The sequence below is a fragment of the Protopterus annectens genome, chromosome 16.part0 (genome assembly GCF_019279795.1).
Source record: "Protopterus annectens isolate FY-2018-M chromosome 16.part0, PAN1.0, whole genome shotgun sequence".
Lineage (NCBI taxonomy): Eukaryota > Metazoa > Chordata > Ceratodontiformes > Protopteridae > Protopterus > Protopterus annectens.
Window position 1 is genome coordinate 506,638,844 of NC_056750.1, and position 17,064 is coordinate 506,655,907.

At 42.7% G+C, this 17,064-nt stretch overlaps 1 protein-coding gene across 1 annotated transcript in view; it reads right to left on the reverse strand.

The window, feature by feature from the left end:
- Positions 1–17,064, reverse strand: part of VRK3 (VRK serine/threonine kinase 3) — a 1,531,785-nt gene that overhangs the window by 480,885 nt on the left and 1,033,836 nt on the right. Inside the window, exon 2 of the mRNA XM_044058788.1 lies at positions 15,201–15,356. Coding sequence (XP_043914723.1) covers positions 15,201–15,356 — 156 coding nt within the window. The remainder of the gene's footprint in view (positions 1–15,200; positions 15,357–17,064) is intronic.

A 17,064-nucleotide genomic window follows, 5' to 3' on the forward strand; every position in this document is an offset into this window, starting at 1 on the left:
TTAAACTAAACAATTGTTTCTCGGTTTTCCTAAACAAAATTACTTCGGAGTGGTCATTGACCATAACATAAAATTAAACATACATATATCACAGACCATAAAAAACTAGGAACCCTGTACAGAAATTGACACTTTCTAAATAAATTTTCAAAGTCTACTATAGCAAGAGCACATCTTATTTCTACACTACTATACCTCTCAAAAATTCTTACAAACATTAAGAATTTGACAGAGCAAAACTCTAAACTTGCTATAAAAAAACTGCAGTTTGCCACAGTAAGAAATTTCAGATCCCATCATTGTTTGGTTTTAAAACAACTATACTGGCTTGAACTAACAAATCTACTTGCATATAAATTAACTCACCTTCATCCATCAAATGCTAAAATCAGCCAGAAAACATACCAGTACTTCAAAATCTACTAATACACTACCCCAATAACAGGGTACTACTTTTCAGTAACAAATCCTTCCTAAATATATCCAAACCTAACAATGCAGCTGGAGTTTCCCTTTATTCCATATGCACAGCCAAAACTTGGAATTCCCTGCAATTAAATATCAGAACTGCCAACACTTCTCAAATCACACCTATCAGAATCATGGCCCTGCTCTTGCACAAACCCTGGTTAGGAAACATATCTTAAGGCAGCTAAAGTAACACAACCTGTTATTTTTGTATCAACAGTACACCCCTACTAAGCATATGTATACTTAACTTGATTGTCATCTACCTAAAATCACAGTATTGTTATTCTTTGTATCCTATCTAGACTATATGATTGTATCAGTGAAATGTATAACATGTATTTTCATTTTGTACTCTTAACTGAGATTTAATCAATATTTGTATCTTTACGTTGTGTATGTATTTTACAGTTATTTACAAATGTGCAACTTTTCTCCCCGGGCCTCCACTGAAAAAATACATTTTGTCCAGTCGGATTTTTGCAGTAAACAAAAGTAAAATAAATACAGTTAACAAAACAAACCGCTAAAAAAAAAATGGAAACTCTTTAGATTCCTTCTTAATGCAAAATACACAAATCAAAAGGAAACTTGATCAGTTGAAGAATCATAGAAAATTCTGATGGATCAACATGAAATACCTTTTTAAACTCAAACAATTCACCCGAATCCAAAATCCATCCATCCTCAACACCTTTTCCAATTTTTTTTGTTTTGCACACGGGGTTGGGGTATCACTTCAATAGTGATGATCATCTTGAGCCACGCAGTTATGTAACCTGAGCCCATATCATCCATACTACTTTTATTGTTTACTGTTTTTATTAAAATTATGTCACGCTAATCCAAAAGAATTCATAGGTTCATAGGTAGATACTAGGCCATTTGCCCTAGGGCCTATATAAGCCTAGCCAAAAAGGTACCCTGGCTTTCGCCACCCAAGAAAATTATTTTCCTGTGCCCCTGTTGAGCAGGGCCACAGAAGTGATCCCTGGGGTGAATTTCCTATTTCCCATCCAATCATCAAGATTTTTCTTGAAGAGTGCTAATGAGGAGCTCTGTTTGACATAGATAGGTAGTCTGTTCCAGAGTATGGGAAGTCTCCGAGACAGGAATCTATCCCTCTAGCATGTTCTGTTTATTGTGGTGACAAGGCTTGGGTCCCTACAGCGTTTAGCTCGGAGGGATTGGAATTTCTTTAAGTGGAGCATGTCCAACAGCTCTGAGTTTGACATAGCTTTGTATGTTAGGCAGAGATCGCCTCGGAGTAGGCGATATGCGATGGAGTAAAGCTGAGTTTTTTGAGACGTCTGCGTAGGGCATCTGTTTGAGGCCAGTAATCCTCTCTGTGAGGTATTTATGTGGCCTTTCCAGTTGTTGTAGATGTCTTGCGAGGTACATACCAAAAGGGGCGTTGTACTCTACAATGGGTCTAATGAGTGATGAGTAGAGGGGAACAATGACCTCTTTTTTTCTGGATGAGAAACCTTTTGTGATGAGGTGAGCCACATAGAAAGATTTCCTGACCACTGTGGCGATGTGATTATCAAAGGAGAGACTACTGTCCACCTGTGTCCCAAGGTCTCATCACACTTTTGGTGTTAAGTAGACAACCACTTATGTGGTATTTCATGGGTACAGAGTTTTTACCAAGGGGGATGACAATACACTTTTTGGCATTGAGCTTCAGGCCATGGCTTTGACATCAGGCATCTGTCTCAGTGAGGCCCTTTTGTAGCATGTCCACATCGTTAGGAGTTTCGATTATGGCTCCTAGTTTGCAGTCATCTGCAACCTTTGTTAGAGAAGTAGATACCAAACAGGAGAGGACCCTGGACTGAACCCTGGTGTACTCCACTTGTCAATGGTCTGAAGTCAGATTTGGAGTCTGCTACTTTCACAGTGTGGTTTCTGTCCGTAAGCCAGTTGGCAACCCATCTTGTGACATAGGGATTTATGCCTAGTTTAGTGAGCTTATCTATAATTCCAGAGTGGGGGATGGTGTCGAAAGCCTTGGCGAGATCTAGATAAGCTGTGTGAACCACCTTACCCTCATCTATGGCTTTGGTGACTGCTTCAAAGAAGTCTATCAAGTTTAGGAGACATGACCTGCCTCTTACAAATCTGAAGTGTGTAGGAGTCCAGAGTTTGGAGATTACCAATGTCTTTGTTTAGGAGTTCCATGATGATACGTTCCATGGCCTTGCAAACCAGGCTCGTCAGGCTAATGGGGCAGTAGTTCACAGGGTTCGTCGTGGCTCCTTCTTTGTGGAGTGGGATAACCGTCGCAGTGCACCATTCAATGGGCACAAAGCCTGAGGTGAGGTTATGATTGAACATGGTACTTAGGTAGGCTGACAGTTCATTCTGTAGTTCGTGTAGAATGCAGCCTGGGATATTGTCAGGTCCCATGGATGCTGTGTTCTTGGCTTTGGAGAGTGTGTTTTTTACCTGTGCAGCCATGACTACAGGAACTTTGCATTCTTCCGGTATAGAGATGGGCCCAATAGGGGATGAGAGGGGGGGGGGTAAAGTTAACACTGAACCTGCCAGGATGTTGGCAATATCAGTTGGTTCTGTATATTTGGTGCCATTGTGCTGTAACTCAGAGCAGATCCGAGTGTTGCCATTGAGATTCTTGACATAGCTATACAATGCTTTGTGGTTGTCTTTACAGTCAGTGGCAATTTTGTTTTCGTAACTAGCTTTGGAGGATTTTATGAAGGATCTCAGCTTCTTACTGAGGTTGACCAGGGGAGTTCCTCCAGTCATGGGATTTTACTCTTTTTTTGCAACAGTTTCTTTCTTCTGTTGTAGAGTTTGTTTATGGCAGAGGACCACCAGATTGGCTTCCTTTTTTTTTGGAGGACAGCATCTTGGTTCTGTTAGGGATAACATGACCCATGCACTCGTGTAAGTGCTTATAAAGTGCATCTGTGTAGGATTCAGCAGTCATACCTCTATTGTCAGTCTGCATGGGTGTCATGAAGTTTGCCACTTCTGTCTTAAGAAGTGTGAAGTTGGCTTTGGAGAAGTTTTTTTTTGTGGTTTCTTCAAATAAGCAAATTACATATAGTTACTTTAATATTTTCCTGCAACGTTCAGCTATGCAGCTTACTGCACACAGCAGCACAAGAACCAACTGTCTACCATTTATATAGTACATCAATCCATCCATCCACAAGCTCTTTTTCCCATTTTTGCACATGAGGTCAGGGTGTCACATCAACAGTGACAGTCATCTAGAACCAAGGTTTACACCACCGGGTTAGATTATAAATCTATTGATACTAATAAATATGTTGTATTAACTCTACTGTTTATACTCCACTAACATATCTATATATAGATGTATCTGAAATAACCTGAACAATTTAAACTCAACAGAAAAATATCTAAACTGAAAAACACTGACAAAACTGAAGTTAGGTGAGCGTTTATGCCCTTTCCCCACTGTTATGCAACCTCAGAGTTGGTATATATAATTTTCAGGGGGTGCAAGGGGGCTTGCCCCTCAAGAAAAACACTGAAAAATATGGTTCAATTTTGTCAGATTTTTAATGGCTTTCTATGTGGTTAAATTTTGTCACATTTTTCAATGAAAAGGGGACAGAGTCTTCTGGTAATCAGTTTAGTTTTTGTTTGGCTATTTTACTAAAGCAAAAAAGTGTTAAAAACTGTGACACAGTTTCAAATGGAGAGCAGAAGCAGCGACTACTAAAGATATTTGCCTGACAAACCTGTGTATGTAGGCTAAAAATGGAAATACACATTCAAAAACTGTCATGTATAACAGGCGTAACACCTATCACAATAGCTACTTTGCTCATATTATTACAGAACTGAAATGACCTTACAAAAATAGACAAAAAAAAAGAGTACTGAATTATATTAAGATGAGTACAGTGCAAATAGCAATGGTGCAGGAGACGCATTTGGATAGAAATGAGTAAGTGAATTTCAAAGGATTTCAGGGTGGACATTCAACAGCATATACGGGACAGAGGAAAAAGGGAATAATAACAGTAATAATAATAGTAATAACAACAATAATAGTAATAATAATAACTGCTATAGCAGCTTCAACAGTGACAGAAGAGGGACAAAATGTGAATAATGACAGATTTATAGTAATAAATGGTTACTGGATGGGGAAGAAGATTATGCTGGCATGCATTTCCATTCCACCAATAACTGCTATTATGGAGCTTAAGAGAATTTTGGGAGAAATATTTAAGCTTTCACCAGGGATCATTATTTATGAGTGGGGACTGGAACCTGACATGCAATAATAAGAATGTATCAGGGTGTAGAAGGAAGAATATCACAAAATGGGATACATTTCTGAAGAAATATAGGACAGTGTTTGCTATGCATGATGCAAATTCATCAGTATTAACTCGGACAGAATTTACAGTGTAATGAAATAAAAATGAGACACTGGCACTTTCCTACTTATTTGTTAAAGAAAGAAGAATTTAAAGAATGGGGGTAGAAATGATTTGAGAATTATTAGGGAAGTTAGTAATTTCTTCAGAAGGGATAATAGCTACTGAGTGGGATAAAATGAAGTACAAACATTGAAGAAATAAGACAAAGAAATATGGGGAAAATAATAGGGCTGACAAAGGTTTAAGTATAGCAGAACAAAGGGAGTCTCGCAAATCAAGAACAGCAGTAACTGCAAAGTGCTAAATGGAAAATAAAGAAATATATGGATAATGTGCATGAGTTTAGAAAGGCTGCTGTTAAGCAACAATTTTGAAAACAACAAGAAGAGATTTTTCAGAAATTGAAAATTTGTATGAAGCAACCAAGAAAAGGTACAAATATAAATATGGAAGACAATTATACCAAGGTTAGAGGAAGCTGTAGTTCAACAATTAAAAGCTAAAATGGGATGAGATGAGGTAAAATAGTGATGCATAATCAAACAGGGAAGTCTCCAAGAATAGATGATATTCCTACGGAAGTCAGGAAGTTATGAGGAGAAAAAACTTAATAAATGTCTGGAAGGTTTTGTTTAACAATATTTTAACAGGGTAGGCAGCATCTAAGAGGAAGGCCGTGCTGGCTATACTACCAAAATCCTTCAGGACAGAGCTTCATACAGATCCATTTAAATTTTAAGCCAGGATTATAAAGTGTTTATGCCTGTATTAGCCAAGTGAAAGTTGTCAAAAATGACACATACGCAACAGTGTGGCTTTGAGGAGGGGAAGCAAACATTTGGCAACATTAATAGAACAATGATGATACAAGGGAAGCAGAATGCAAGAAAAGGCTGCTACTGTTGGTAGGTCTTGATGCAAAGAAAGCTATCAGAGTAAATAAGAAGTTATGTACTCACCATAACGTTCCATCTGAGTAGGTATCTTCATTCGCCTGCAACCTTTGGGATACGGATCCGATCTCGGATCCGAGCCGGCAACTTCTACCACAGCACAGATCCGAGCTCCTAGCTCCTCCCTTTACCCATAATCCCCTGCCAACCCTGACTGACCTCAGATTAAGTTTGCCCGATACAACCATAGTTACTGTGCCCCAGAAGGGGCTTAACTAAGACAGATCCTATAGGTCAGGGGGAAGGAGAGGGGGATGGTTGCAGACAAAGATACCTACTCAGATGGAACGTTATGGTGAGTACATAACTTCTTAATCTGAAGTAGGAACTTCATTTGTCAGCAACCTTTGGGACAGAGTCCTCAGCTACCTGAATCCTGGGTGGCCTTTATGGAAGAATATTCCGGAGCACTGCAGAGCCAAAGGACACCCTACCTCTGGAGACAACATCCAGTTTGTAATGGCTGATAAAGGTATGAGATGAGGCCCAAGTGGCTGCGGAACAAATATCATCTAATGGAACCCTAGATTTAAAAGCCGCCGAAGTAGCGACGGCCCTAGTAGAATGAGCTCGGACTCCATGAGGTGCAGGCCTTCCCGAACTCTGATACGCCAAGAGGATACAACCAGCTATCCACCGTGACAGTGTAACCTTAGTGATTGACTTGCCTAAACTTGTTTTGGCAAAGGAGACAAACAACTGGTCAGATTGTCTATGACCAGCAGTTCGATGAACATAAAAACATAACTGTCTGTGCACATCCAAGGAATGCAGCTTGTACTCTCCTTTGTTCTGGTAATTGGGAAAGAACACGGGAAGATTAATAGATTGATTAATATTAGCTTCCGAAGATACCTTAGGCAGAAAGGACGGATTGATCCTGAGGTAAACTCTATCCTGATGGAAGGCTAAGTACGGCAGTTTAACACAGAGCCTGAAGCTCAGAGACCCTTTTAGCTGAAGTAATGGCCACCAAGAAGGCAGTCTTCCAAGAGAGGTATCTGAGATCAACCGTAGCTGCCGGCTTGAAAGGGGGGCTTGTCAAGGCCTGAAGAACCAAAGATAAATCCCATGGGGATATTACCTCCCTGACCGGGGGTCTGCGGAGGAAGGTACCCTTGAGGAAAGCTTTACAAAGCTTGGAAGTGATTAGAGGGCCCGATTCATGCCCTACATGATAATGTGAAATCGCTGCTAGTTGTACCTTGACTGTAGAGCAGCTAGCCCCTTGATGAAAAAGGGTAGTTAGAAAATCCAAGACCGACGTAAGAGGCGCCGTGAAAGGATCTAAGTGATGGTGCTCCGCCCAAATGGAGAAAAGTTTCCACTTACTTCGATAAACCCTTCTGGTGGAAGGTTTGTGTGCTGTTACTAGGATGGCTTTGACTGGTGAGGAGATTCCGGGAGTCCTTATCAGGAGTGGAACTGGAGCAACCAAGCAGTCAGCTTGAGGTTGACCAGGTTGGGGTTCGGAAGACCCAGAGGGTGAGTAATGAGATCCGGAAGGGGATCCAGAATCCAGGGTGGATGAATCAGATGAGACCACAGGTACGGGAACCACGTTTGACAAGGCCAGAATGGGGCAATGAGGATCATTTTGCTCCCCAGCCGATTGGCTTTCTGTAAAAGTTTTAGCATCATGGGCAATGGAGGGTAAGCGTAAAGGAGACCAGGAGGCCAAGCATGTACTAGAGAGTCTTCTCTGGGACTCCCCCTGGGGGGGGAATTAGAGCGAAGTAACTGTTGCATTTGGTATTTGAGGGAGAGGCAAAAAGATCGCAACAGGGTTGCCCCCATTGGGCAAATATTTGTTTCGCTACTAGAGGATTGAGAGACCATACGTACGGGGTCAGAATCGAATGACTGAGCCTGTCTGCTAGGATGCTGGACCGCCCCAGAATGTGCGTTGCAATAAGAAAACGGTTGGTGGATATCGCCCATTCCCACACTCTCATGGCCTTGCGACAAAAAGGATAAGACCTGGTCCCCCCCTGTTTGTTGATGTACCAGACAACTGACATGTTGTCCGTTTGTACTGCAATAGTCCCAATCGGAAGAAGACTGCGAAGTGCCTGCAACGTCAAAAGCACTGCCCTCATCTCTAGGACACTGATATGCAAGGAGGTCTCTGTCGTTCCACGTGCCTTGGACGGTTCTGCCTGAAAAATGCCCCCCCACCCCAGGCGAGAGGCGTCCGTGGTCACTGTGGTGACGGGGGAAGGCATCGAGAATTGTCGTCCCGTGCGGAGACTCTGGGACTGAAGCCACCACAGGAGCGACCCTCTGCAAGCCCTGCTTAGGGGAATAGGATGGGACAGGGGGTTTTGAGACAGGAACCATTGTACCTGGAGGGTCCACTGCAGGACCCTCGTATTTAGACGGGCTAGGGGCAGCAGAGAAATTGCTGCCGCCATGGACCCTAGAGCCCCCAGGATCAATTCCGCCGGTGGAGCAGGAAGTCGGAGAATGGCCTGAACATGTAATCTCAGGTTCTGAAACTGATCGGGAGTCAGAAAGGCAAGCATTAGTCTGGAATCCGATCTCGCCCCTATGAAATCTATTATCTGTGTAGGGACCAGAGAGGATTTGGCCATGTTGATAGTCAACCCTAGGCGTGGAGCAAGACTGAGGAAATAATCCCTGCCTGAACAGAGCAGATGCCTTGTTGGGGCGATGAGGAGCCAGTCGTCGAGGTATGGAAAGACCTGAATTCCCTGAAGCCTCAGGTGGGCCGCTATAACCGCCAAGACTTTGGTGAACACCCTGGGGGCTGAGGTGAGACCGAAGGGGAGGGCCCTGAACTGAAAGTGACTGGCTCCCAGCCGGAAGCGGAGGAACCTCCTGGAGCGTCTGTCCACCAGAATGTGGTAGTACGCATCCTTGAGGTCTATCTAGCACATCCAGTCGTTCCCCCGTAATAGGGGGAGAATAGATTGTAGCGTGACCATTCGGAACTTTTCTTTGGGTACTGCCAGATTCAGGAGAGAGAGGTCGAGAATGGACCTCAAGTCCCCCGTCTTTTTTGGCACCAGAAAGAACCTGGAGTAAAACCCCGATCCGAACTGATCTGGGGGGATGGGTTGGATGGCTCTTATTTGCAAAAGCTGCTGAATTTCTGTAGCAGCCGCCTCCCTCTGATTGGGTGGTACGTCGGGGAGGCTTCTGGTTTTGGGGGTTACAATAAAGGAAATTAGGTAGCCTCTGGATATGATGCGAAGCAGCCAACTATCTGTTGTTATGGACTCCCACATTGCTAGGTGCTTCGAAAGATGCCCCCCGACTGCCTCCAGAGTGGAGCAGCCAGGCAACCCCTCAGGGGTTCTGCATGGGCCTCTCAGAGAAAGGTTCTCGGGAAAAATTTCTGGGACCCCCTCTGCCTCTTGGGCGGCGTCCTCACTGTCCTCCTCTGCCACCAGAGGACTGGTTGTCCGGAGCAGACTGGGACTGATGCGATTTACGGAACCACATCTTCTTCTGACCCTTTTGGTTCTTGGAAAAGGACCTCTGGGGAGCAGAGAAGCGGACTCCGACGGCAGACAATGTCTTCCCGTCTTTCTCGCTCTGGACTAAAGTGTCGCGACCTGTTTTGCCAAACGGTGCAGAACCATCAAAGGGGGCATTCGCGAATGATGCCTTAAAGGGTTCCGAGAAGTCACAATGTCGGAGCCAGGCTTGGTGCCTCATTACCAGGCTGGCTCTGCCAGCTCTAGCGGCTCCTTCAGTGGCGTGTGACAACAGCCACATAGAGGTGTTGGAAACTGAACGTAGAGTAGACATTCGGGAGGAGTACAGCTGCTTGTCCCCTTCCGACATGGACTCTGGGGGGGATGCAGCGTATTCTTTTATTAGATCTCGCTGCATCTGGATGACGTGTGCCATACAGTTCAGCGCCCTCATGGAGAAGGTTGCTGAACTAAAGACCCGCTTCCCAAGGCGGTCCATCGCTCGAGACTCCTTACTCGGCGGGTGGACCGCAGAGCTCTCCTGAGCCAACTCTCTCTTGGTGGCCGCCGCCACCAAAATGGCATCCACGGGGGGACCTCTGCTCCAGTGGGTTCTTTCAGCAGGGGGACTCAGGATTCTATCCGGGCGCTTGGGGACTGGCTCTACAGTGTCTGGCTCCTTCCAAGCCCTGGTGGAAATAAGGTCCACCAGGGGGTCGGGGGGAGGGGACACCCAAGAGGTAGATGGCCCTGCTTCGAACGCCTCTAGGAATACGGACTCATCAGAGGAAGCCTTAGGGGCAGACCACCCTCCCCTAATCCTGAGCATTTCCATGATGTCTCCAAAGGAGACATCCTCGGGGGGGGGGGTGACCTTGGGGAGCCCTCCCCTTCATCTAAGTCCGTATCTTCCGTAAGGGACTCGGGGGAGTCCACGTGCCTCCTCTTACACTTAGCTTTGTGAGGGACCTCCTCGGGGGAGCTGTCCAAGGAAGACTCACCAGCAATGTCACGTTCCAAAGGAACACCCAGAGACGCTGACGCAGGCTGCCCCGAAGGCCGGGTGATGGGAGCTTGGACCAGCTGAGAGGGAGTGCAGGGGGGAGCCGAAGCCAGGACCGGAGGTCCGGATGCACTCAACAGTGCCCTCTCCACCACCGCAAAAGCCGAGGGGGAGCCACTCTCGATAGGATCCGAGAGTCGACTCCCACTCGGATCCGAAGCGGGGACTGGATCCAGGCCAAGACCCTCGGATCCGAAGGACCCATGTGCTCTGACCGGGATGGAGCCGAAGTCACACAGAGTCCCTCGGATCCAAAGCTCAACCCACGGCTCCGAGAGGTCGGATCAGACAAGCTTGAGGGACCAGTCGGAGCCAAAGTAACCAGTACTGTCTGCTCCGACCCACCCCCGGATCCAACGAGGCTCGGCTCTGAATGCTCCGAACCCGGAAAGCGGGTCGGAGAAGGAGCGATTGGAGCAAAAAATGGGGTCAAGCTCCACCCCCCGGAGGGGGGGGGGCAAGAGCACTCCCATCTGCAGCTAGGCCTGGATGAACCTCCTCATCATCCAGTCCATGTCTGCATCTGACATACTAAAGGTGGAACTCGACGAGGCCACCGAGGCAGACCTAGAGTGTCGCCTCGATGACCTCGATGGGGACCGGGTCCCCTCCTCCCCAGGTCCCGGTGAGAAACAAGGGGACCGGAGCCGAGGAGGAGGTGATCCAAAAGCTCTGGATAGAGAAGCCCATTTGGCGGGCGGGGCCGAGAAGGAGTCCTCGGCCCACCGCTTACGGTGCTTCTCCTTCCGTTTGGCTTTCCCAGCCTCCCTCTCCTCCGGATCCGAAGCGGGAGGTTGAGTCCCGACCGGAGGGAGGGAGACAGGGTAGCGGCCACAGAAGTACCGGAGGCCAGAGCCGAATCCGGGGGGGCAAAAGGCCTGCCAGGATCAGCTTCGACCTCTGGTCCTCAAGTGCCCTGGGGTTGAACGCTGCACAAATCGCGCATCCCGAAGAGAGGTGTTCAACCCCAAGGCACCTAACGCACCGGGTGTGGCCATCCGCCGGTGAAAGCTTATGGCCACACTCGGTGCATTTTGAAAAGATGGCTTTTGGGGCCTCTGACATGGTATACAGAAAAACACACTCACTAGGCCCCTACACACACCACAAACACACACTATGAACCAGCGAGGGCAGGGAGGAAAAATTAAACACAAAAGGATATAATATAGGGTACCTGAACACTCGTACACACTCACACAAGAAAAAGGAAGAAAAAAAGCAAAGTTTTTCTCACAAAGTTTACTCTACTATCAGGAGCTCGAAATCCAGCTTGTAGCTCGAAGCACGGCAAATTAGATCTGAGGTCAGTCAGGGTTGGCAGGGCATTATGGGTAAAGGGAGGAGCTAGGAGCTCGGATCTATGCTGTGGTAGAAGTTGCCGGCTCGGATCCGAGATCGGATCCGTATCCCAAAGGTTGCTGACAAATGAAGTTCCTACTTCAGATCTGGGATTTCATAAGTAGGGCAACAGGAAAAACTACATTCTCTAACAGAATAACAGTGTTGATTTTAGGAGAACATATGAAGTTGGAGGCAAGAATTAAGGTGGGAGGGTTCCACTCTGACAAGATGTGTTTGAAAATATGAACCAGTGTTTTATGATTGTATAAACATAAAACATATTGGGATAATGTCAATTCTCTTTTACAGTCTGTTTTTAATCATATATGCTGACCAAATCCCTTATTTAATTTAATACACCTGTTCCCATTTGCGTCACGAAAATGAAATACCCTTTTATGGAGTATCTTAACATTAGCAAGAAAAGTCATCACCAAGAACTGGAAGTATAAGACTACTCCTGTGAAGGAATTTGTACACTTGGCAACTGACGTTTGTCATCTTGAACTGATCACGGCCAGGACAAGAACATCTATAATCACCTCTTCGTATAATATATGGTTGAAATTCAAAGAACTGCTAGATAAACAGACTTCAATAACTAATGCTAAGAGCCAACAGGGCATAAAACCACAACTCAAAATGTATAAAAGCCTTTGTATCAATCCAAAACGACACACTACAATTAACAACTACTACTACACATAGAATACTGGGCACTTTTCTTCTTTTTAATTTAAGAACTTCATCAGAAACTTCATCAGAAAGACTTCAGTAATTAAATAATAACCACTCATCCCATTTCTTTTCATGTTTAAAAAGCTTTGTCTACAGTAGACACCAATGTAAATAGCTATTTCAGTTATTATTCTTTCACAATATCTGTTTTATAATATTTATAGTAAATGTTTTGTTGTTAAAATTTTCAACAAAAACAATTTAGAAAAAAAAGAAAACATGAACCAGTCAGGGGTTCACTCTCCCCTTTGTTATTTGCTTTATATTTATTGCTATTTACAAAGAAATAAGAGACTTAACATTTCAAAATATAATCGCCATGGTAATTAGCAAACATTGGCTTTCTAGCAGATATTATTATTTTGTACTAGCTAAATTCAGAAATTTACATTTCAGTGTTGTGTAGCTTTTTGAAGTTTTTTTAAGTCTTTCCCGTATATGAAATTAATGAAAATAAAATAAAGGCTATAGTTATGTAACCACACATGAAATGGTTCAATTATAACCATATTTTTGGGCACATAAGATGCATTTAGGTATATGGCTTACAACGATTACATTATGGCAGCTAAGGATTTTGGGACCAGACCACTGCGGTGGTGGTGCTGCGGTAGCGTTGTCGCCTCACAGTTAGACGTTGCCCGTTCGATTCTCACTTAAAGCGTCTACTGTGTGACGACATGCGTGAATGGGCGTTCCTTCGTTGAAGGTTGTGCGTTAGGCCCGGCAAGCCAGCATGTAAAACTCTACTGCCAATCATTAGCGGACCGGAGTTCCGCTGTGGCGACCCCTAACCGGGAAAAGCCGAAAGACACACACACACTAAACAAAAATAAAAAAATCATGAGACTGGAAGCTCTTAATTATGGATAATGATATAAAAGCAGTGAAAATGTTTCTAGGCTCTTTAGTTTTTTATGCCGGTCAGGTGTATTTTAATCAACCAGAGGAGAAGTTGCAAACCATAACTAATAAAGAAATGAAGGAATTTATTTAGGCGGGGAAGAAAGCAATAGTTAAGTGGAATATGTTAATTCTCAACAAAGAATAATGTAGCTTATGATTACCTAATTTGGGGGATGCTTTTGAGCTACACAGTTAAAGCTCATATGCATACCAAAAGCAGAGGGTCATAAACCAAAGTAGAAAAGGATGGGGAGGGAGTTGAGACATAAGTAGAGAGTAGGATTTTGGATGCAAGTCCTTAAGAAAAGTAACAACAACCATACAGAACATTATAGTCATACAGTGGCAGAAAGTTTTCTAAGAATTAGGCTAACATGGAAATGGAGAAAGGAGATTTTACCAATAGGGTGACTACATAGAAAATAGGAAAGAGGAGGCAGGACTCTACTCAAGAAAATTAATAAAGAAAGCAAGACATTTTGATTAAATAACTAGATAAGGAAAGGTCAACAGTGAGGGATCAGGCCAAGATGATGTTTCGATTGCAAGTTAAAGACGGTCTTCCCTTCCAAGGACTGATACAGTACAGGCAAACAGTTGAGTCCAGAACAGAAGCTGCTGTTTAAAAGATGAATAATTAGTGGGGGCATACGAAACACTGCATGATAATTATAAAAATCAATTGAAAAGACTGGAATGACAGAATGTAAAGGTAATACACAAAAATGGGAGGATACATGTATGGCTCCCAAGTATGCAACAAAGTCCAGAAAGCTTAGGATGTTTGATTGGAAGTGTTTGCATATATATCTTCATATACCAAGCAGAACTCAGAGAAATTTTTCCTCAGGTAGATCACAAATATCAGAGGTACGATGGGAAAAACAGGGGTGATTTGAAACACATTTTTTATAAATGTGACAATTTGGTAAGATTTTAAAAATTACCTACAGAGTATTTTGTTAAAAATGTTGGAGGAGCAAATTATTGTATCCTAGGAAATTTTGAGCTGGACACAGGATCTGAATTTTCCAGATATAGCAAGGCCTTACTAAGTTCAGTGCTACTGGCTACTGAAAAAGCAGTTATTATAAATTGGAAAACAAAGTCTAAGCCAGCTGTAACTGAAATACCGAATATTGCAAATAAAATAAAATAATAAAATGGAAGCGAGATCTTTAGTTAAGGGAAGGAGCAGATTACATAGAAATAAACAATTTATGGGAGCAATACATGCAGAATAATGTTCAGGAGGAGGAGTGATGTTTAAGGGAAAGGAGGAAATTAACAAATTTATGCAACGTGGGAGTGCATGATTGTTAAAAAAGAAAACATAACATACACTATATCAACATACTGAAAAATGTCACTGTGATTTGTTTCCTTTTCTATTAATGTATGTGTATCAATGCCATTGTTTAAATTTTGAGAATTTAATGAAAGTATTAAAAATGAAGTAGCTACCGGCACTGTATAAATAACATAATTGTTCAAAACTGTAAAGAGCACAGAGACCATGGACCTAAACTACTACATGCCATAGGCACTGTGTGCTTCAGTATGGGGTACTGGGGGGGGGGGGGTCTTATTTAAAAGAAATGTGCAGTATAAACATAAGGGATCTATTAGTTCTCAACTTTCCTCACACTTTTTGTTTCTGTAAAGTAGCTCTCAGTTTCCAAAAAAATAAATAAATAAAAACATTAACTGCTCTGACCCAAATCAAAATACTCATACTATGAAAAGCAAAAACCATGGACATAAACAACTTATTGTACTAGACAAAGTAGCACTACTGACTACAGTCCAGCATGTTCTTCTGATCATTTTGACAACCCCAAACCCAACATGATGATGAAATCAATGCATGCTTTTGAAAATAGCTTAATCCTACCTAAAGCAGCAATTCTAGAAGTGTCACAGGCCACATTTTCTTCTACTTTTCGTTTGGGAGATGATGGCTCTACACATGGTGAAGAGTCAGGCAAGTCCTTTTTCTGTGGAGAACCTTTTTTTCTTAGATTCGGTTTATCCTTTTTCACTAATTCAGCTGTATGGCAAGACAAAAATCACAGAAAGAAAAGGGTTGTTTAGGCAGGAACATCTCAAGGTCTGCAAAGAATATACCAAAGAATTGGTTAATTTAAGTGGTTCACACCACACCACATTCATCCTTCTTAGATGGATCTACTACTTCTACAGTGTTTAATCTTTCAGAGAAAACTCTTTCATCTGACCACATCAAAGTTCTTAAAAAAGGGTTTTCGTTTGCACCTGCTCAAAGAGCCAAATTACCTGACTTACTTTTGGATTTAAGACTTTATGCGAGAAAGATGAACCTACATGTTTTATTTAACAATGACACAGATGATATTGTTGATAATAATGATGATGTTTGTCAGTCTCAAACCAGTAACACACCTTCACAAATTACACATACACCTTCTTTCACTCCTCAAAATGATGTTACAAATGCTCATTCCCTCTTTAGTATCAACACATCTTTTTTAAAAAAGAAAAGTTTGTTTAACCCCCCTCTTCATAACACCATATCCTCTTTTATTCAGGTTTGTGAGCAAGATCTTAGAGACCTCTTGAATACCCCATGCAATGTTAAATGGTTTAATTTGTCTAAAAATGAAAAATCTGCTTTACTAGATTTGACTAATGACCACAACCTAAGAATTATGAAAGCCGATAAAGGCACTGGCATAGTCTTAATGCAACAGGATAAATACATTTCTATCATTGAACAAACTTTAAGTGATGACGACTTTTATGAGGAGGTTACTTTGGACACTGTTTACACTCACTTTGATCACATAGACAATGCACTCAAAACTCTTCTTAAGGATCACTTCATCTCTCACGAAGATTTTTATTTTATGAACACACCTTCTCCCAACTTGGGTAAACTTTTTGGAATCCCAAAAGTACACAAAAACCCTACCAATCCACCCTTTAGACTTATTGTTTCTAATTACAAGACAAAAACAGAGAAAATTGCTCAGTTTGTGGATTTCATTTTAAACCCCATTGCTCAAGCCACTCCCTTTTACATAAAGGACTCTTGGGACTTTCTAAACAAGCTTCACAATTCCACTTCCAATTTTAAAGGTAACAATTTCGTGCTAGTCACATTAGACATAGTGGCGCTATACACTACCATCCCTCATGAGGAAGGACTCAATTTTGTTAAACACTTTTTACACAAATTTGCTAAATTTCCTAAAAACAAAATTGATTCCTTATACACATTAATGAGCTTGGTTTTAGACAACAATTTCTTTCATTTTAACAAACATATTTATAAGCAAGTAAGGGGTGTTGCCATGGGTACGAAAATGGCACCTGCTTTCGCAAACATTGTATTGAGCAAATGGGAACTAGACACATTAATATATTTACCTGGGTTTGAACTGACTGAGCACTACTGTAGATTTATTGATGATATTTTTTTTGTTTGGAAAGGCACAGAGAAACAGTTGCAGTTATTTGTTGATTCCTTGTCTACTAGCATTGGTTTTCTTAAATTTGTTGTGGCTGGTAAAGGCCCATCTGTCTCATTCTTGGACACTACTTTAACCTTGGACAAATCCACTGGAAACCTTTCCTCTAATATTTTCAGAAAAGAAACTTACCGAAACAACTATCTTGATTTTGGAAGCCAGCATCCATTTTTTATGAAGAGGAATGTCATCAAGGGACAGTTTGTCAGACTATCTAGGCTGATTAGTAATGATGACACCTTCCACCAC